At 34.8% G+C, this 21583-nt stretch overlaps 5 protein-coding genes across 9 annotated transcripts; 1 reads left to right on the top strand and 4 right to left on the bottom strand.

Moving 5' to 3' along the window:
- Nucleotides 1-652: 652 nt before the first annotated feature.
- LOC18047047 (LIM domain-containing protein WLIM1) lies at nucleotides 653-3796 on the bottom strand. The gene is made up of 5 exons (XM_006439689.2): nucleotides 3490-3796; nucleotides 1879-1975; nucleotides 1751-1791; nucleotides 1544-1630; nucleotides 653-1187 (listed from the first exon to the last, which is right to left on the bottom strand). The coding sequence occupies exons 1-5, from the start codon at nucleotides 3625-3627 to the stop codon at nucleotides 981-983; spliced, it is 570 nt and encodes a 189-aa protein (XP_006439752.1). The 5' UTR covers nucleotides 3628-3796; the 3' UTR covers nucleotides 653-980.
- Nucleotides 3797-6721: 2925 nt separating this feature from the next.
- On the bottom strand, nucleotides 6722-8990 carry LOC18047046 (succinate dehydrogenase subunit 7A, mitochondrial). Its single transcript, XM_006439688.2, has 4 exons — nucleotides 8852-8990; nucleotides 8699-8764; nucleotides 8267-8369; nucleotides 6722-6991 (listed from the first exon to the last, which is right to left on the bottom strand). The coding sequence occupies exons 1-4, from the start codon at nucleotides 8903-8905 to the stop codon at nucleotides 6912-6914; spliced, it is 303 nt and encodes a 100-aa protein (XP_006439751.1). The 5' UTR covers nucleotides 8906-8990; the 3' UTR covers nucleotides 6722-6911.
- Nucleotides 8991-9160: 170 nt separating this feature from the next.
- On the top strand, nucleotides 9161-11624 carry LOC18047045 (uncharacterized protein At5g50100, chloroplastic). 2 transcript variants are annotated; one of them, XM_006439687.2, is made up of 8 exons: nucleotides 9161-9372; nucleotides 9468-9610; nucleotides 9704-9811; nucleotides 9906-9962; nucleotides 10090-10155; nucleotides 10291-10351; nucleotides 10747-10793; nucleotides 11240-11624. In XM_006439687.2, the coding sequence occupies exons 1-8, from the start codon at nucleotides 9222-9224 to the stop codon at nucleotides 11276-11278; spliced, it is 672 nt and encodes a 223-aa protein (XP_006439750.1). In that variant the 5' UTR covers nucleotides 9161-9221; the 3' UTR covers nucleotides 11279-11624. The 2 variants fall into 2 exon arrangements, with proteins under 2 accessions (XP_006439750.1, XP_006439749.1); XM_006439686.2 differs by lacking the exon at nucleotides 10291-10351 and having other exon boundaries at nucleotides 9162-9372.
- Nucleotides 11625-11648: 24 nt separating this feature from the next.
- LOC18047044 (UDP-glycosyltransferase 74B1) lies at nucleotides 11649-13509 on the bottom strand. The gene is made up of 2 exons (XM_006439685.2): nucleotides 12798-13509; nucleotides 11649-12532 (listed from the first exon to the last, which is right to left on the bottom strand). The coding sequence occupies exons 1-2, from the start codon at nucleotides 13497-13499 to the stop codon at nucleotides 11795-11797; spliced, it is 1440 nt and encodes a 479-aa protein (XP_006439748.2). The 5' UTR covers nucleotides 13500-13509; the 3' UTR covers nucleotides 11649-11794.
- A 650-nt stretch (nucleotides 13510-14159) lies between these two features.
- On the bottom strand, nucleotides 14160-19874 carry LOC18047043 (calmodulin-binding protein 60 A). 4 transcript variants are annotated; one of them, XM_006439684.2, is made up of 7 exons: nucleotides 19325-19872; nucleotides 18649-18727; nucleotides 17104-17156; nucleotides 16456-16943; nucleotides 15932-16092; nucleotides 15255-15461; nucleotides 14160-15150 (listed from the first exon to the last, which is right to left on the bottom strand). In XM_006439684.2, the coding sequence occupies exons 1-7, from the start codon at nucleotides 19411-19413 to the stop codon at nucleotides 14530-14532; spliced, it is 1698 nt and encodes a 565-aa protein (XP_006439747.1). In that variant the 5' UTR covers nucleotides 19414-19872; the 3' UTR covers nucleotides 14160-14529. The 4 variants fall into 4 exon arrangements, with proteins under 4 accessions (XP_006439747.1, XP_024043746.1, XP_024043747.1 ...); XM_024187978.1 differs by having other exon boundaries at nucleotides 18649-18717; nucleotides 19325-19412; XM_024187979.1 differs by having other exon boundaries at nucleotides 15027-15150; nucleotides 15292-15461; nucleotides 19325-19874.
- Nucleotides 19875-21583: the final 1709 nt, after the last annotated feature.

The following is a 21583-nucleotide window of genomic DNA, read 5'->3' as shown; positions in this document are numbered from 1 at the left end:
TTGCGGGAACAGAATTTTCTTTAAAAACATCGAACTTTTCATAAACTTGAGACAGGCTTCAAAGTTTAGTAAATTAGTGACAGTGAATCATTACAAAACCTTAAAATTTTGACCATTCAACTCAAAGTTCCAGGTTCAGCACTCATGATCTTGAGCGCCAAATCATCACAGTCTGAAATCTCCACTATGACTAGGATGATCAAAACAACGAGATGCATGGTCTATCCTGCCACATTTTGTATAAATACAAAAAACAGCTGTAAATTTGCTTGAACACCTCAGAATGGCGTTATGATCTATATAGTGACAAAATCAGTTTCATTGATTCAGGGCCTCGAGGGTGAGCACAAGCATTTAGAAGACAAACAAAGACCAGCCTCAATTTGATTCATCTTTATCCTCACATAAATTCATCATGAAAATCAGTTGGAGCTTCATCATAATTATTTACTTCCAAAAAGTACCTTTGAAATAATATAAAAGGGTTATGCAGCATTAGTTATCTGAATGGCCTGCAACTTCCATTCATTTGCAGTTTGCTTATTCAACATAACGGAAACAAAATCTATGAAGAATTTAAAAAGGCAGCACGAATACGGAAACAAGGAAGGAGTCCTTACTCATGAACAAAGTCTCCACTGCTCTTAAAATATACAACAAAATCATTGATTCAAATTTAGAAACACACAGAAAACACATAGGCCATCCACATCATTTATTTAACGCTGAACAAACAACCTTTTAACCATTTGTCCATCCCGCGCTCACCTCAATAAAATTCAGGAAAAAGAAAAAAACAAAAGAACTCAAACTCCTCTACTAAACAGTTGTCCCGTAACATATTGCATTTATATAAAAGAAATAAAACCTCGATAGCTCTTCTTGTATGCTTCAACAGTTGGAAACATTTCTTGCTTGGAAACTCACAACCGAAGCAATCACACATTGTCACATTAACAGAAGAAAATTTCACAGTATCACTAAGCTGTTGCGTTCTCAGTCACCGCTTCAACTTGTTCATGGTTGTCAAGTTGGCTGAAGTTACCCTTCTGCTTGAAAAGCTGATTGTGGTGATGCCTACAGTAGAGACGATGCTCATGCGCCACATAGTTTGATGGGCTGATTACACAACCTCCATGGGTGCACCTGAAACAGGCTTTATGGTATGATGTACCATCAACTGCCACCTAAAAGATAGATACAGTATGATGTACGTAGTTAGAATTGATTCTGCAATTCTTTATAAGATAAACACTGCATTTCTAAAAGCACTCACAAAATTTTACATTCAATGAAGTGACTCCATTTTACAACAATCAATGTTCATCATGCTTTTAGAGATACTACGAAACCAAAAGTTGGACTTGCATAAATTTAAGACAGAACATTGCTTTTTGAGATTTCAAACATTTCTCTTAGTTTCAAAATTTATTCTTCAGTAACTAAGAGAATGGATCAGTAATGTCTTTCAAACAATAACAGAAAATTTATTGATGAGAAAATGAATTCCTCTTGCAAAGTCAAGATTTAAAATCACTTTTACCTTTTCAATTGGGTAAACAGTCTTCTTGCAAGCAACGCATTTATCTTGAGTTCCAGCAAACATACTTGAAACTCTGCTATTTGTGACCTGCACATTCCCTCTTGGTATGACTATCAATTTGGAAAGTTATAATTTGCTATGAGCAATGAGGCATGCTATGCTTTCAGCACAAGTTCTATTTTCAATTTGAGCTGAATATTTGAATACCTGATCAGCAGATCTCTCAACTCTAACAGTTTTTGGAGTACCTAGAAAATAAAGGAACCCATGGATAAACTTAAACAAGAGGATATAGCATTAATAAATATCTTAAATACACCATGATTATTAAGCACCTTCAAAACTTTTATCCAAGCTGCCAGTCATCTTAAACAGCTGATCAAAGTGAGGCTTGCAATATAAAACTCCCTCAAAGGAGCAATAGTTGCTCAGCTGCAAAGTTGTAGAAGAAGAGTGAGAAATAAAATGTAAACCACATGTTGATACCACCCAGAGATTGCAAGCAAATCCCTTGCTATCATAACATAGGTATTTGTGAAGATGTATATAAACCGATTCTCACAGATATGTCAAGACATTAGTAGTAATGCTCTGATTAATCCTATCAACGAACAGTAAATTGCAACCAAGCATTATCATTTCCAGATGCCAAGTTTAATGCGGTACTCACGAGGAGACAAGAGGATTTAAAAATTACAAAATGCAAGATGACATGAATTAACTTAGTTACTGCATTGCTTGGTGACTTTTTAGTAATATCTCACATGGTGTCAAATATGGGTTAAAGGGAAATTGTTAAGAAAATCCCTATCAGTGCAGGAAAACCTAGAACAAAACCACAAAGACTCAGATAAAAGTAGAGACCCAGCTATAAACCTCACAAGATTAGTTTCTCACTAACAACTCAAAACTGTCTTGTCTGAGCTTTCCTATAGACACTGTAATTTGTCCAGCAGTCCACAATCATGCAAAGGGAATATCATCTCTAAATGAGACCTAACTTTGCATATTGGGGTTCCCTGTCCTATGAATAAACAAGATAGGAATGCCCCATGATCATGATCATGAAACTTGCTCCAAAAAATAAAAGAAAGAGATTAATCATCTATGTCAAAACCAACTGTATCTTCAATGATTAATCCATGCAGCAAAATCTGAAGAAGCCAAACATTTTCTTTCATTCCAAATGTCATGAAAATTAGAACTTTAGGAGCTTCTAAAAATTCAAGAAAGTGCTCAAAAATAAAACATCAGTTTGAAATCTACTCAAGTTCCAAATTCGAACATGCAAATCCATCCTATAGCATATTTGAAAACCACTTGCCTATCCAATTAATGTTCTTTATGAATGAAAGCAATTTACTCTGTTCTGCCCCTTACATCCTAACCAATCCCCCAAGTTGAGTATCTTACTCCTAAATCAACAGTCTTGCTAGTTAAATTCTCCACATGATAAAGACAAATCACAAAAGCCATACATGACAATCTGTTAAGAAATTCCCAACACAAAAAATCCAAAGGATCTAGACGTCCACATCAAAACAAAAGGATTGCTTGGCACGAGTTCATTCAAATAAGTAAAGGATTTTGTGCACATACAGCAAGCAAGACATATCTGGTTGATAATGTTTATTTGCAAACAGGGAATCATCAGTATCAAGACAAACAACTGAACATCAAGCCCTCACCTCCCTATCCTCGAAACTCAAAACTACAACCCCATAACATACATAAACAACAAATGAAAGAATACTTCATGCGGCCTAAAATACATAATCTTTAGACAAAACCCAGATGTAAAAATCCAAACTTTGGCACTTGCGGCGTTTGACAATTCGACATGATCATACAAAGAGAAGTAACAGAACATCAGACACATCAAAATTCAACATACTAAAGTGTCGGTTCTTCTTCTGTGTGAGAGCGAGAGGATGAATTGTTGTTACCTTGAGGGTGCCCTTGCAATGGTGGCATCTAAAACAAGCCTTGTGATAGACTTTGTTATCAGCAGTAAGTTGATCAACCAAGTATACCGTCTTCTCACACGCCTTACACTTCTGTGTTGTCCCTGCAAAACTCGCCATATCTCTTGGATCTTCCACACACAACAAATACCAAAGAAAGCTAAGACTTCCTCGAACACTTACAAAGTCTTCGATGCTGAGAAACAAGCAAGACTTTGTCTTCTAACTACAACAATTTTTTCTCTTTTTCAAATAAAGGGTATTGAGATTACGGCTCAGAAATATAGTGTGACAGTAGTTGAGCCTTGAATTACACTTTAGGCCAATGACAGGCGCTAGCTGTCGGCGTCATTGGGACCATTTTGTGATTTCCACTCGCATAATCATTGCCGTATCTGTGGTTGAATTACGATAGTACCCCGAGTTTTGAGACGTGTCATCTGACTAGTGACTGAAACAGAGCATTTTCTCTGTCTTCGGACAAAAAGAATTGAAAAACTCGGTACACGGATTCGGACATGTCTCGCGGTTTCAAGTGTAGTGGGTTATTTTAAAATAAGTATACCACTCTCACAAACAGCGCGCGTGTTAAATGTTTCTGCGTTTGTTGGTACTCGGCAGCTGTGCATAATCGGTAATCCATATCCTTAAGTGGACGTGTCGACACGTGCTTGGAGAGGAGAATGGGGAAAATAATCTGCTACCCCACGGTAAAAGCGTGTGGTGGGCCAGTGAGTTGTTCTCTCATGATGATATGATTCTCTTATTTTTTTGAATTGAATAAATTTTTTTATTTTTTTGGATTGAATTATATTTTTTGCTTTTTCATTATTGTCATTTTGTGTAATATCTGTCTGACAATAGCAGTGCATGCACGATCCAAACTCCTCAAAAATCAAAATTCAAAAAACTCACCTCAATTTCCTCCTCTTTTATTTATTAATTTAATTTTTATTTTCTGTTCCTAGCGGTGATTAAGGAAAATTGAGTCAAGATTACAAAGATAATTTACAAATAAGAAATAGAAACCCCAGTGAGGAAGAAGAATTTCATATATTATATAAAAAAATTAATAATTAAAATAAAATTTTCAGATTCGACCCGCCAATTTTTGAATTGAAAGCTGGAGCCGATCTTATTCACGAAGTATTTTTCGTACCTATCTTTAATCCCTTGGACCCAATTAGTGGTGTCCTTTCGCGTTTCCACAATATACCAAGGTATGAAAATGAATTGACCACTGTTGGTGAACGTTTTGATACAGTAAAATATCTGAGTAATTATATTCAGGTTCATTAATTTTTTTTACTATCAAAAAATTATATCTTAATTAGGAGTTTAATTCAAAAATTATTATTTAACTTATGTATTATTAGAGTGAGTAATATAAAGATAAATATATTAACTAGGGGTGGGCACCAACCTGCCCAATCTATGAAATTGACTCAACTTCCATAATTTTTTACAATTTAAGTTGGGTTGATAAAATATATGGGATGAATTATGTTTTTAAATTTCCAATCCGCGATGCTCGTGATTTGGGTTGGGATGAAAACTTTTAACCCAACCCAACCCACCAACTCAATATTTTATATAAAATTTAAAAAACAAAAAATCAATATAAAAGGATGAGAAAAGCCTCTCACATCAGCTACAACTTTCTCAATTACAATAACCATAACGAAAATTCTTTTAGTTCAAAATATTGCCGCACATACATAGAACACAACAAAACATCACAACTCGCAAGCCTTTTTGAATAGCAGCCCAACCGCTAAGGTTCTTACTTCTTTCTAATTTACTAATTAATTTTTGTTTCGAAACAAATTGGTCAGCTTTTTTTTGTTAAGAATTGATTTGGATAAAATCATTAAGTGCTCTATAATATTTTTTTATGAAACAAATTGGTCAATTTTTGGTTGTTTAGGTGTCAAGAACAAGCTCAATCGGATTGGCGCAAATATTATCTTCGGGAAAAAAAAACTTTTTAGCAAAGAGCATTGCTCTACAGCATATTTTTAGCAAACTTTTTTACTATGAAAATAAACCTTTGTCAAAAACCCAACTCAATCAATCCAATATGATCCAACCCACAATTTTACGGGTTGGGTTAGATTGGATTGAGGCATTTAACAAATTAGGTTGAGTTGAATTTTTTTTCAACCCATACTATATGTGGGTTGCAACCCCATAATATTAATGAAATATGTCAATTTTATAAAGCATTATTTTTAGCAAACTTTTTTACTATGAAAATAAACATTTGTCAAAAGTCCAACCCAATCAATCCAATATGATCCAACCGACAATTTTACGGGTTGGGTTAGATTGGATTGAGGCATATAATAAGTTGGGTTGAGTTGAATTTTTTCAACCCGTACTATATGTGGGTTGCCACCTGAACCGTGCCCACCCATAATATTAACCAAATATGTCAATTTTATATAGCATTATTTTTAGCAAACTTTTTTACTATGAAAATGAACCTTTGTTAAAAACCCAACTCAATCAATCCAATATGATCCAACCCACAATTTTACGGGTTGGGTTAGATTGGATTGAGGCATTTAATAAGTTGGATTGAGTTGAATTTTTTCAACCCATACTATATGTGGGTTGCAACCCAAACTGTGCCCACCCATAATATTAACAAAATATGTCAATTTTATAAAGCTATAAACATATGAAAAACCAAAAATATTTTAGCGTCAACAAGAAAATATTTATGCTAATAAGTTATTATGTACCCATAAGTTGAAAGATGTGATAACAATATTAAAGAATATTTTTACAATATAGAATTAATTATAATTATATAAAAATAAATTACTCAAAACTAAATTTTAAAAAACTAAAAACTTATTATAATATAAAATTTATTCTTATTTATAATTCGTGAGATCCAAATTCTTTATGACTATGTAAGGGGATAATTTTTTTTAAATGCAGCCAAGTACCCCATCACAAAATAAGAAAAGTATCCATTACTCTTGGGGTTTCGTTGGGGCTCGAAAATTGGTCTAAAACATACACGTCAACATTCACCAACTTTTCTAATCATATTATAGACACAACTACATGTTTCTTTCTTTCTGAGCACAGAGCTGTCATCAATTTAATTAATGAGAAATCCAGCAATAAGTTTCAGGCAGCTTAAGATGCATCCCCCAGATAGAAATAACTTAACACTTGCCAAGACGAGAAAGTGCTAAAATATTCATGAAACTACTATCCAATACTTATTGAACAAATTTTTATGAATATGAGAAGCAGGCAGTGATCAGCAGAGCAGCGAGTCTTACAGCCAAGTATTTCATGACAATATTTTTGATCTTATTTAAAACTCAGACAAAAACTACTAAAAATCTAACATTGATAAAAACAACTTCTGCAGACATACACAATCATGCACTTTCAGTACCCCTTGCCTGTCTCCTAGCTTCTTCTCGCATGACTGCTTTGACATAAATTTCATAGCAACAACCTGAAACAAAGACATAACAAAAGTTTTCAAGAACATTGGGAAGCTTGTCAAATTCAACATTCATAGTGATCTACAATATCGATGGCACATGGAACTACTAAGCAAAAAATGAAAAATAAAAATAAAATAAAGTGCTCTCAACCAATACCTTGTACATGAAGCATTGTCGCTCAAGATGAAACATATAAAAGTTTTTTTAAGCGTAGTTGAGAATCTGAAAAAGGTGTATCTTGGCCATGACTTATAAAATGACATAGGTATTACATCAGGTTCTAGTTTGTTAAGATGTTGGTTATTTTAAGGCCGAGAGAGAAGTCAAATGGATAAGCATTCGCAAAACTACGGTCCCAAATATGCATGATGGAATATTATGCCATGTCTTAACCCAACATGAGATGCTGCCCAATTTATGGTGCCACTGGTTAAATCCATGACCACATCAATCAAGAAATGCTTGAAATCTTCAGAGTTTACTTGCTGGAGCTAGTGAATTTATTATGCCATGAACTAGTGAGAGCTCACTAGTTCTAACCCATTAAATGTTCCAAGAAATAGCACACATACAAACATAGCACAATCGTATAGAAGGTGCACAATGAAAATAATATAACAAAGAAACTAGAATCGAGCAATCACCAAGCTTTCTCCTCAGAAAATCATTGTCAGTCTGTCAGAGAGATTGATTTCACACTATATCAGCAATTTTAGGGCAGTAGGTTAGACTTGCTGAGAAACATTCATTCAATCTCAACATGATATCAATGCACATATTGCCGACAGATACAGCAATTAGGCATATAAATTAACAAATGGGGTCAATTCCAAAAATTAAAACCCTAATAACAAAATTTCAGGCACCAATTGTATCATGAAATTCATGAGCATCAACTTCAAATGAAATGACAAAATTATGGAATCATTCACGAAGGGAAAGTAAGTGAATTAGTTACAAGAATCTCCTATAATTCAGACCAAGCTAATGGCAAACAAACAGCATTAGACTCATTCAGAAGCTAGTAGAACCTCATGTTAACTTATGACAAATCCATATTAATATATATTTTATTTTTTCTGTGAAGGGAAAAGTTTAAACGATCCAGGAGGGGAATCACTGTGGAAAATTCTCACGATCAAAGTGTCATCTTATCAATCTTTAACGTGAGTAAGTGCATCAGAAATCCGCACACCAGCTTGTTATGACACTATTAATGCTACATTACAAATACTTGGCTCAAAACCATTTCACTCGGCATATGCCAAAGTCTCCATTCTTACCTGCTACAACAACAATTGTGAGAACATCCCCCATCCTTTTCAATCTCCACACACTCTTCTTATGCGACTTGAACCTCTTAAGAACAGGATCATCTGCCAAAAGCTGCAGTGAATTCAACTCATTATCAAATGAGAGCACAACAAAACTTAACATACCGATCAAATTGGATGCACAGCAGATAAAAGAAAAAGTATACCCTTTTTTAAGGATTTTGCATCAGGAACACCAAACATAACACAAAAGCCAAAGCTAGTAACTTTCCAAGAAGTAATCATCTATCTACTAATTGACAAAACCCAGATGCTAAATTCTAATCTGGTCCAATAAATATAAAACAAACAGCCAAAAAAAAAAATTTCTAAGTGAAAATAAATCAAACAAACAATGAAAGGAAAAAAAACCACAAAAGATAAAATCGAAGAATGTCTTACAGCTTTCTCGCGAGGTCCCAGTTCGACGTGGTACCCACGACGCGAGAGTGCATCTTCTCTCTTCTCCTTTTAATTTCAGCAACGAATAAGTTAGCTTCGGAAACTTAAATCAAATCAAAACGAATAAGATCGATTGGTGATGCATTAGTTTACCTGAGTATGAGATCGTAAGTGAGAAGCAATAGAGGTTTTAAGCAAATATGCCATCTTCACAACACGATCAGATTGGCGCTGCTCAAGAGTCTGTCTTTTCGGTTTTTTGGGTGAAGGGACAATTTTGCATTGAAGAATAAATGTTAGACCCAGTTGAACACTTGAGGTACGAAAACTAAATAATTATTTTCTCAGAGCTCGTCCCTGTACTTTAATTTAATTTCACTTAGACCCAGTCTTTTATTTCTCTTCTTTTTGGGTGAAGCCCGTATTGCCACGTTGGCAGACCGTTTTTGCAACAAAAGTGTTATCATTATAATAGGCTGACGAAGAAATGATTCGTCTGGTACTCGAAAACTAAAGAACAGAAATGGCTGTAAGAGGAGCTGCTGCAATTGCATGCACCACAAGAGGAAGAAACCCGTTTGTCTCATCAGCAAATCATTATTTTTTTATGAGGTTTCATCACTCTCCTTCACGTTCGTTCCAAAGATTCACATCACATCCCGACCACCGTTCTGGTAATTTTTCTTTCTTTGGACTATGTATGCTTAAGAATTTGATGCAAATTTGGTTACTTTATTAAATTGTACCATGCACGAATTTTAATTTGTAGGATATAGAAATCAAATTCGTGCAATCCAGGGGGCCACTGCGGACCCCTTAACTTCCAAGAAAGAATATGATAAGGATCCATCACCAGAGAACTGGAAGATTAAAATGCTTTATGATGGAGATTGCCCTCTCTGCATGCGAGAGGTCTGGATTTTATTTGATTTATAGCTTATAGAAATTTAATGTTACAAGTTTTTTTTTTTTTTGATTTGTTAATATTCGTTATGTTATTGACAGGTTAACATGCTAAAGGAGAGGAATAAGCAATATGGGACTATAAAGTTTGTTGATATAAGTTCAGATGAGTACTCTATTGAGGAGAATCAAGGCCTAGACTACAAAACTGTATGTGATTGCACGTTGCATATTACTTGCTAGCTTATTTAAGCATTAATTTTTTTAGACATATTGGTCGTTCTAAGTTTCGTTCTTTATTCAGGTTATGGGAAGTATTCATGCAATCGTTTCGGATGGCACTGTAGTCACTGACGTCGAAGTAAGTCTCTATCCTTATTGTTTGTCAAATCTGAGTGCCTTAGCTGTTTTAATGGTTGGGTGTTTGCTGTATTATAATCTTGTTCTTTTGTATATAGATCTAAATGTTGCATACAAAAACTCTGCAGGCATTTAGAAGATTGTACGAAGAAGTTGGCCTTGGATGGGTCTATGCAATTACTAAATATGAACCTGTAAGTCTTCATATCCATTGTGTTGGTATGTTTATTTCAGAAACTTGGGTTTACCAAGAAAAATTGTTGGTAATCCCGTCTTGTTCTTTTTTTTTTCAATTTTTTTTTTTTAAATGGGAAGCATGGTATTTGCAGATTGCCAAAATAGCTGATTTTGTTTATAGTGTTTGGGCTAAGTATCGTCTTCAAATCACAGGTAAATTCATGCATTATAAGGAATTTTCTCATTAGAGTTTCTGAGTTGTTTTTATGTTCTTTGGCTTGCACGGCCAAGTATGATGCTATAGGTGCAGAGTCATTGGTTTGCTGCAGTAGCATGAGTTATTTTCTGAATCACTTTCTGTAACTTATTTAATCAAACATCACCAGTTTGTATCTCAATTGACCTTCAATAGACTGGATCAGTATCATTCAGTTTCCACTGCATATAATATTCAGCTTGCCCTATCTTAACAGCATGATTTCTCCTATTACTAGTCTGAGAAACTCCAACAGAAAATCTTGGTTAAACCTATGGTTTCTGGGATTGATTCTGTTTCCTTCATTAAAATTCTTATAATTCCTTATGCCGCTGGCCTATTTTGGTTTTAGGTCGCCCTCCTTTAGAAGAAATTTTGGAAGCACGAAGGAAGAACAAGGTAGGCATTCTGCACCTGCATAAATTTCTTTGCTTTTATTGTTCGATCTGTTAGCCCTTGTATGTTCTTCAATGTCTTTGGATGGCTTTGATGAGAAGATTTTTGTAGAACCAAATAAACATCTACCGAATAAAATAAAAAAACCAGTTCAGCTGAATTGCAGACTAGCCTATGATGTTAGTGGATTTTCACAGCAACTCCAATCATCAAAAGTTGCATTATAAATACAAAACTTTGAGAAAGATCACCCGTTAAATTTTAATATAGAAACAGAAATATATCAATAGTCTAGAAGTCATCATTTTAACACATTCAGCATGAATGTTATGCATTCTGCACTACTATGCCAGCTAAAGCTGTTTCTTGCCCATCATTCTCCATAAAAAATGCTTTAAACAGTCAATGGTAGAAGTGTTTGGTAATGATCAATTTTTGTTTCTTTACAGGGCGAAGTATGTGGAGACAACAAATCTTGTCAGATGTGAATTCACCAATTGATTGCTTGTCAACAGGATTTTGATAGTTTATTTTGTAAATTTCCAAAAGCTCCTACCTTACCACAACAAAGGGGGTATGCCATCTCCAATCTGATTTTGGAGAGCAATGTTAATGTTGCATTAAACATCTCCATCCTAAATAAAGGCTAGGGTGGTTACAGGAATACAAATGTAAAATTTTGAAGTCTCCGATACCATATATTTATGTTTATTGATATCAGTTATATACTTGATACTTCAAGTAAGTGTTTCAGTTATGCTTCGTGAACTAATGTTAATTGATCCGGCGTATATATCATACTCTAAAAAATAATGGAGACGAGATCATCTTATCTGTTGTGATACGTTTTTTGCTGTTTTTCAAGGTTTAATTAATCTACGTGTTCATGCGATACAATAACAACTCACCTCGTATTGCAAAAATAGTATCATTTTTTCCATTCTTCAGATGACTTATTTGAAAGTAAAATTCGTTGAGGAAATATAATTTATCAGCCAAGAACTTCAATTTAAACTTTTCCCATCTGCTTTCATCAACCTTACCACAAATTCATCAATATTCTTGTCCGAGCTTCCACCAGCTCTAACAGCTTTCTTGGCAAACTCTCTCCACTTAGAAACATTCCTCTTTATTTTTTGGCTTCTTTCTCCATCCATAACTTCATTTACGCACTTGTTCAGTTCTTCCCCAGTCACAATCCCAGCTCTATTCTTCTTAGCTCTCACACCGACTTCCCACACTTCCTCCACAAACTTAGCATTAGTCGGCTGGTCACTGAACTGTGGCACTGCCACTACTGCCACACCGAGGCTCAACCCTTCTAAAATTGAGTTCCATCCACAGTGTGTTATGAAGCAACCAACAGCTTGGTGAGCTAGAACCTCAAACTGGTTGCACCATCTCACTACTAATCCTGTTTCACCAACTGAATTCACAAACTCAACAGGCAGCTTGTTTTCATTCTCTTTTACCACCCATAAGAAAGGCTTTTCGCTTGCTTTTAAGCCCCGCGCAATTTCATCAACCTGATTAGCTGCAATGTCTGCCATGCTTCCAAATGACACGTATATCACAGATTTTTCTGGCTTTGTGGCTAGCCATCTCATGCACTGGTCACCGGTTGGTTCCCAAATATTAGCTCCATAAGCTGAATCTCCCGCAATTTGTTGGTCCAAGTAAGCTGATGGCACCAGTGGTCCAATCATGACCAGTGGCCAGAGTCCAAGCATGGCCCTCAGTAGCTTTTCAAAGTTAAAAATGCAATCCATAAATGAGAGAGTTAGCCAAACTAATGCAAATTAAATAATTAATAATTGATTGGTGCAATTACTAAATCTAAATTTTGGTAGGACCAACTCCAGACTTTATTCACTTGATATTTTCTCCTGATTGAACGTATTTTTAGTCTTTCAATTGATCTCTTTGTTCTTCACAAACAAGAATTAATCTAGGTCGTTTGCTTAGCTACTCTTAAAAGCATTGAACAAGAGACCGTGATTTAAATACCTCTTTTTCCAGCTCCTCAAAGGAGTTGCAAAGCACCCAGTCATTTTTATTCAAGCTGCCAAATTGCTCCAAAATTGCTGCCAAATAAGCAGGGTTACTTGCAGGTTGCGCTAGAAAACTCGGCAAGTCAGAAGAAGCAAGAGAAGGCAGGCCAGGCAACGTTACGGGCACTGTTTCTTGATTCACAGGCAAGGTCAGGAGACCGTGATTTATTTGCCAATACATGGAGCAAACAGAAGCAGAGTTAGTCATCATGGCAGCTCCATAAATGCCAAACTGTCTAGCTACATCAAGAGCCCATGTAAGCAATGAATCATATACTATGCAATTAACCGGTGATTCTGAGTCCTTGTACTTGAGTATGACCTCTGCTAAAGTTCTTGAACCAACTGTTTTGAAAGAGTCCAAATAAGCTTTTACACTTGGAGCTTGCTTGAAGCCGCCTTCATCAAAGCCATCGGAGATTGGCTCAACGCCTACTGTTGTCGCATGGATTGACTTGACAGTGTAATGGGTGGTGGCCAAGGTGGCTTTGACTCGCTTGGATGCTAGGCGTTTAGCAAACTGGAGAAGCGGGTTTATGTGGCCTTGGGCAGGATATGTGAGCACAAGTACATGAACCCTTTCCCTTTGGTTCTCCATTTGTTCTCTGTTTTGGGAGTCTGTCTGCTTTCTTTTTGGTGAATAGATTAAACGATACATAGACCTATATAGATGGTTACAACGGAAAATTTAGATTTAGAATTAAAAATTGGTTCGCTCTGTTGACACTAAAGCCAAAGATAAGCCCTATTATTTGAATTGACACAGTAGATTAGACTGCGTGGTTCGTTTTTCACACCCACCTTACCTAATTCTAAGTAGTCCAAATCATAATTGTAATCCATGGAAAACTTCGATTTAGAATTAAGAATGCGTTCGCCGTTGAAATTAATGGCCAAAGCTAAGCTTCATTATTTGAATTGACGCAGTATTAATCCTGAATAGTGCACTTCCTACTTGTAATCCGTTTCAAAGTACTCTTGCCACTGTCAGAAACACTTTCCTTGGTAAAACACTTGCTACATGATATGCATTTCAGAAAAATATTCTAGAAGACCCTATATTCAAAGAAAATGCTTTTATTCGAAAACACTTATCTCGACTCCACTTTCACGTATGCTTTTATTAGACGACACTTATCTCGACACCACTTTCACATACGTTTTTACTCTGGCCTTTCCAAACAGAGCTTGCTGGAAACTACCAGGGTTAAGGGTGGTTTCTTCTGGACATTATAATAATCAGCACATATAACATATCCTCTATGCTGAGGCCAAAAAAAAAAAAATAAACACTAAACTATTCAGCTAAGGATTTTTATAATCATAAAAGCTCGCCTTTATTATTGAGAATGCAGTCTTACAGAATGAAGATCCCACATAATAGACACTGTTTTACAATTTGTGCTTTCACACGAGTATTCAAGCCTCAATTGAAGCAACTTCCAAGTTCCTTGCTAAGTAACCCAGCCTGCTTCTCTGACTGCAACCATCTAAAAATATTTACAATTTTAACATGAGAAAAAGATTAACTTTTCCATCTTGAGCCAGCAGAGGCAACATTTCTTAGCTACTAGCTATATCTACACCTGATGAAATTTCCAGCTTTGTAGAAATCTACAACTGCACACAAAATTTAATCGGGCAGCACCCAGAAATTCTACATCTAGTATGATGATGAAACCAAATATTCACATCCCAGTAGGATATCTCTGAATTTCTCGAGTATGAATTCTTTTCAAAGTCACAATTTTCCTTATAGAGAACCACTTCAGCACACTAAACAGCTTGGTCCACCTCCTCTGAGCTTTTCCCATCGCAAGAGTTGTGGAGCGTGTCATTAGGAAGCCGTCAACAGCACTTTGTAGATCAGCTGGTGATTCTAAACTGAGATTCTGTGACTGGAGATCTGTATCAAAGAACCGCAGGTGATCCTCATCACAGAATGTTTGAGAGATGGAATCTGTGTCACAGATAAGGGAGTTGGCAATTTGGCCTGGATAACTCAAAGCTTGGTCATATCTAAGACCGTCTATCAAGTTATAGTCATCCAAACCAGAGACACCCCCAACTGAATAAATGGACGAAATGATATCCGGAGAAGCGGCATTCAGTTGGCTATAATCAGCACCATCCATCTTGTGAGAAGCCAGAATCTTGCTCCCATTAGAAATCTCTGTCATCGGCAAGCTAGATGTGCAAAGAGCATTAGATGAGTGTGAAGAGCTGCCTGTTAAAGAGGCTTCATCCTCAAAAGAGACAACTTCCTCCCAGTGTTTAAAGGCACATATTACCAAGTTCTGAGCTTCAGCCTGATGTCACAGTCAAACATAAAAAGTCATAAACAGAGAAGAAAGATTATATAGCTGAACAATAAACAAGAGACAAATGATCTGATGTGATAAGGAAAGTGTGCCTTTTGGGTTTCAGACAGCTTATCAATGGGAACATACTGGCATTCCGAAAGCAGTCCCATCACTTGCCCCACGACATTGAAGACCACACCAGATTTCTGCTGAGTACCAGGTGGACAGTACAAATACACCCTCTTATCAAGTACACATGTCCGAGCGTGCTCCACTGTGACTTCCCACATCTTGGTAGACATACCCGTACCAAGGATCTGCACACAAACCAACAAACAAATACTGCCATATTACTACTCCAAGAGTGTCAAACCCTCACATCACATCGCAAGCAGTCAGAGCCGTTGAACATAAATTTTAATGGAACGAGATAAAGCATTGATGTTATTGTGAGTTTGGTTTCATTTTCTCCACCAATTTAGACTCTCATCTGTAACGAACAAGATACTCTCTGAGCAGAGCAGTTGTGATTGTGCTCATGTGGGCACAAGGTTTCCATCTGAAAATTTGAGTGTTTTCACCAGGCATGACCCTTTGTTTTCCCCACAAGGCAAGTATGCCCCAATACTAATGCCAGGATGAAACCTCAGTCCTATAATTCTCCCTTGATCTTATTCAGCGGAGTTGCCAAAGGACCACAATTGGATAAAATCTTCTACAAAATGTATTCAAGATTATTTCCAAGACAAGTAAAACACCAAGTACTAAAGAAGGAATAAAGTCTTACATGCCGAAGCCTTGAAGGATCTAGAACAAGCAGGGTCAAGAAATCTTTTACGGTGTTGATACTTTCACGACTCAAACGCTTGTGGAAAGCTCCATCTTTACCAATCTTTTCCAATCTCCAAACTTCATCAAACAGAACTGGAGGGTGGTGTTTCTTATACACTGCAAACAGAAATAAAGAAAAATAAATTAAATTTCTATCACCTCTTTGTTCCACTGACTTGTTTTAACAAACATCACATATGGCAATGAATATGCTTGGTCTGATGCTAACATTTTCTATTTAAAAGGAAACCAATCATGAAAGTAAGTCCTGAAAATCACTTCAATATTATAAACGATTCAACTGTGCACAGAGTGATAAAATCTAATTCTATCCTGAACACTGTAAAAGAGATGATAAGACTTTAAAAGGAAGAAAGAGACATGGTAAAATTAAACAGTCACATCGTAATGCAAGGATTAACATCAACCAGTTATATTCTAACTACTTAACAATAAGTAAATAAATACGTAATCACTCACATTCTCCACGGTGATCCCTGACAATAAAAGAGTCAGTCTTTGCCTCCCGCACTCTAGTTTCATCAGTGTTATCGACAACTCTTGCTCCAAGTCTGAATCTGCGGCTCCTTGTCCAGCTTGAATTATCTGTAAAAGAAATCTCACCCACCGAACCAATACCTTCTTTAAGAGTCAGAAATGCATCCCCAGTAAGAAGAGGTTTCTTTCCCTCTCTCTCCCTAACAATGTTATTCTTAAACTCTTCAATAGTCCAATTGTCACTCTCATCACCATCAAAGTCACCCTCAAGAACAACTATTTCAACTTTGGCAGAGGATTCAGATCCAGAAGCAACAATCTGGCCAGTAAGAGTATCAACTAAAGCTACTTTTATAGTGGAATCGTCTCCCTCAATTCGAGCCCCAGTGAACACGGGAAGAGAAAGATTATTTAAGAACTGTAGTTGTAAGCTTCTTGATTCAGGAAAATGTACCTCTTTCTCACTATTCCTGAAAAGGATGCATTAGAGAACATTTACAAAACATTTTCAATGCCACAAGGTTAACTTCATTATCTTCCAGCTTTAATATCTGATACCTTTTCTTCCTCACAACTTCCAATGAAAAAAAAAAAAAAGTTAATAGCTATACCAATGAGTGTTGATCTTACCGTTTCATGTTGGCCAAATGCTTTTTTAGAGCCAGTTCAACTTCCTCTTTTACCTATACAAGAAAACACGAAATGGGGTCAGTTTAGTTATGTTGTAACTTTTAAAAAAATTATTGAAAGTCGTGCTGAAGAAATAATTAGATGTGAAGAGAATTAGTTAAATATTCAGTAAAATTTGTTTTCAAAAGTGCTGTGAGTTTTAAAAATACTCACATGTGTTTAGTCAATCTTACTGTTATCTGCTATAAAAATATAAATGATTGAATTAGACATAATGTTAGATAAAATTTATTTAAATATTTATAAACATGTATATAAAATATTTTTTATTATGTATATATAATAATTAATAACTAAAATAAATATTTTATATTATTAATTTTATATTTTTATTTTGTTATCATAATATAATTGGTAATAATAATAATCTCTTTAAAGTTAATGGCTTTATTTCTTAATTAATAAGGATAATTTTGAATTTTGTAATATATATGAGGATACATATCGAATTATATTAAGTATAAAATTAATTCTCAAAATCAGATCTTGAAAAGCTACTCCTTCCTTATTTTTCAAAATCTGCTGTGGGATAGGGTGATTTTGCCAAAAGTGATGCCTAAAAAAATTTACCAAACACCAAAATTAGCTTCTAGATTTTCAAATTCACTTTCAAACCTCCCAAAAGCAATCCCAAATAGACCTTTAGTCTTAGCATAACTAATTAAGTTCACGACAAGTATATTTATCACATAAACAAAGATTACAGGAATCTCACTACCAACAAAGGCTTTTGCAAATCAAATTTTTAGGAGTACACAGATCCCATGATGAGGGGCGGACAACATATAATTTTTTTTTTAACAGTCCAGAAAAATAATAAATAAAGATAAGATTTACTTGTTTAATATAAATTTTATGTTTGGGCCCCTCAGTTTCTATGCAATTTTGTTGTAGCCTACTAAATTTTATGATTTATCCGCTAAAACCTCATATTGGCCTCTTCAATTTTACAAAGTTTACGGTATAGCTAGTCAAATTTATAGTCTTTTCATTTTGGCCCCCCTCAAAGGCTCAAACCAAAATCTGGGTTCCGCCACTGCCCATGAAGAATATATTGTGCACACTATATTCTTTAACAACATGACAAATAGATCAGCAAAACTCAAATACAGTTTGATAGCATCCCCATTGGCCAAACAGAAGACACAAAAGATCTTTGTAACTTTGTGTGTGAATATGCATAAATATGATATATATGCTTTATATGATCAAATGACTGTCAGGCAAGCAGAGTGCAGCAATCATGAGGCTATATTCTGTACGACTGAGAAATCAACTTCATGAACTTGAATGTACACTATGATGAATGCTATCATCTGATTAATCCTTGAAACAGTTAAATTGACATTCTTGAGATAACATATTAAAGAAGCTGACGAACATATGGCTTTAATTTTTTTTAGACGTAACAGCGAGCAAAATGTATTGTGATAATCAAAGCACAATTATTTATCACAAACAAACTAAAATGATAGTGAACCATACCACCCTGCGAATCAAGGGCTCCAGAACTGGCTCCAGAAAATGCTGAACCGATTGTATCTTCATAACCTCCTGAACCACACTGAACACAGTCAACTAATAAATTAGAGACTGAAATAAGAGAAAATGAACCCAGAAGAAAAAGGCACAAACATGTTTCAACAGGCACTATCAAGGCATCAACTAAATAGAAGTGAGAGAGAAGCTGATCCGTTGATTTATTATTTACATAAACACAGAACAGTGGAGCAAACTTATTTCTGGCCCAACTTCAAAACCATAAAAATTACAGCACCTTGCAGCATAAAGCAGTAAGTATACATTTGCCTATACTCCACAAATTCATAATTTTCCAGTACACAAGCGGACCTGTCACCTGGCCCAGTTCATTTTCTCTCGACTTTGAACATTGGCTCAGTGATTTCAAATAACAGATAACATAGGCAGAGCACATTGATCAAAATTATTTAATTATCACTCAACAAGCAAATTCAGTTCCCTTTCCATCAATTTTCCACTGTGCAATTAAAACTTTCAACAATCTTCAGCTAAATAAGCCTTCCCCCAACTCATTTCTCATTCAAATCTAAACTATAAAAGAAAAGGAAAAATAAACTTAAAGAGTAATACCAAAAACAGTCAATAAGCGAGAAAATCAAACAAGAAAAAGGCAACTAACTTTTTAAAAGTATGCCCTTTTCTACGCTTATCCTCAGGACAATTCTCAGCTCTTGCCTTGCCATCTTCTTGCTGCCTCTTCTGTGACATATTTTCTTTTTCTTTTCTTTTTTTCTCTCTCACGAAACAGCACTACTCTGCGACTCTGGTGTTGGTTACGACCGTCAACACCACCGCCAAAACCAGTATCAACGACAACAACATCCAAGCCGACCAACATGCGCCGCAAATACGTTACTCACTCAAACTCACCACATGACATCATATATACACACTCCCCAAAAAAAAAATGACAGCGAAAGAGAATAATCCAAAATTAGTAAAAAAAATATATATATGTATATTATTTAATTGGATAACTTTTCAAATTGGTTTTGGGCCATCCACATCCAATACTTGAATTTGGCCTCGTCCGGGATGCTTCTCCTTCGCCTGAAACTCGAGCTCATCTCATCTCACACCTACTCGCGGCATCTTCTGGCAGTTTGGCTGAAAACACACCCCACCCCTCCTGTTTTTGGGTGCAAGAGATGCAAACTTCCAAGTGTTCTCTGTGGGCCCCTCAAAGCGCGTTATGGCGCTATGAATCTGTGGGTCCCCTGCTTTTACACGCATTCTTGGCCCTGCCTATTTTGCGGGTAACTGACTAACCCACCATCTTCTATCGCCTCGTGGCATTTGTTTGATTTATTATTATTATTATTATTGTTAAATTATTGGATAATCTGATTATTTTACGATTATCAGTTTATTTGTATTTATCTAATCGCATAAATAAAATCCACGTAAAAACCATGCGTGCGACTCTATTCTATATTTACAGAATTAAAATATCATCTATTCTTGATTTGGTTGTGATCCCCGTTCGCACATAATTGAATAATATTTTTTTTGTTATAAATATCAGTAAATATTGCTTACTCAAAACTCATTCCTTTCTAAAGTTACTGATGATTTTCTTTACCAAATATGAAAAGATGAAGCGACTACATTTAGTGATACATACACAAAAATTATTTTACAAAACAGTATAAATTGATGTGGTACATCTATTATTGATTGAATTAAAAATCAAATATGATAGGATCCATGTAATTTATTTTTATTTTTTATTATTCTAACCAACTAATTATGTATTGCGACATCAGTTTACATGTAATTATTTATATAATTATTTGTACCTCTATAATTATTCTATTTTAAAATAATCTTAAAATTAAAGTATTGCGACTTGCCATTTCACAATAATTACTTAAGTTTTTTTTTTTTTTTGAAAAGCACAACAATTGCTTAGATATGGCAAAATATTTAGGGTCTATTTAGGATTGCTGCTGTTAGGAGGATTTAAAATAATTTTAAGAAACTAAAAGTTAACTTCAGTGTTTGGTAATTTTTTTTTAATTCACTTTTGGTAAAATAAATCTATCTTATAGCTGATTTTAAAAAGTATATAAATTTTGAGAACCTATTTTACATTTAATATAATTCCACATATATCCTTACATATTTTACATGAACCAAAAGCTATCCTTAATTAACTAAGAAATTAAATCAAAAAATTTAAGATCATTATTATTTTGATTTATTTTTTCTTCATGCACACTCTATATTGCTGTTCTTTTTCTTCCTATTTACCTTCTATTTACCATCCCATCCAAACTTCTTTAATGCTGCAAATAAGATCACACTTAGGTTAGTATAGTAAAACTTTTATAATTTAATACTTAATAAAATAGTAAACTCTAATTATATGATAATTTTTCACGGTCACAATTTAGGTCAAAGGGCTAAATTAATAATTTCGATAATTTAATGTCTTTTTGTAAATTAAAAAAGAACTCTTATACAACTGCGCGGTCTCATTCATATAATAAATTAATAATCTGCCAAAGTTACAAATATAATTGTTATGATATTTTATTTAATAAAATATAACTCTATTGTTACCTTTTTTTTCTTTGAAATTTAAATATAACCTATTCTCATCTCTAATTTTACTTATTACTTCTAGAAATTTTGAGGTTGAATTCTAAAATTTGTAAGAATTTTAATTTTTTTAATTTTATTTTATATTTTGTGGATTCATTTATTTTTAATTGATTAGATTGGTAAAATACAATAAATTTTTAGTTGATTGAAATGTATGTTCATTGAGTTTATACACAACGAAAATATAATAAAAAATAATTTATTAATTAATTAATATCCTTTTAAATTAACAAATTTTGCATGGTCTCAATACTGTTAATTTATAGAGGTT

Source organism: Citrus clementina, unplaced genomic scaffold, assembly GCF_000493195.1.
Source record: "Citrus clementina cultivar Clemenules unplaced genomic scaffold, Citrus_clementina_v1.0 scaffold_3, whole genome shotgun sequence".
NCBI lineage: Eukaryota > Viridiplantae > Streptophyta > Magnoliopsida > Sapindales > Rutaceae > Citrus > Citrus x clementina.
Note: the sequence above shows the minus strand (reverse complement) of the source record. Positions and strands in the feature narration are given on the sequence as shown.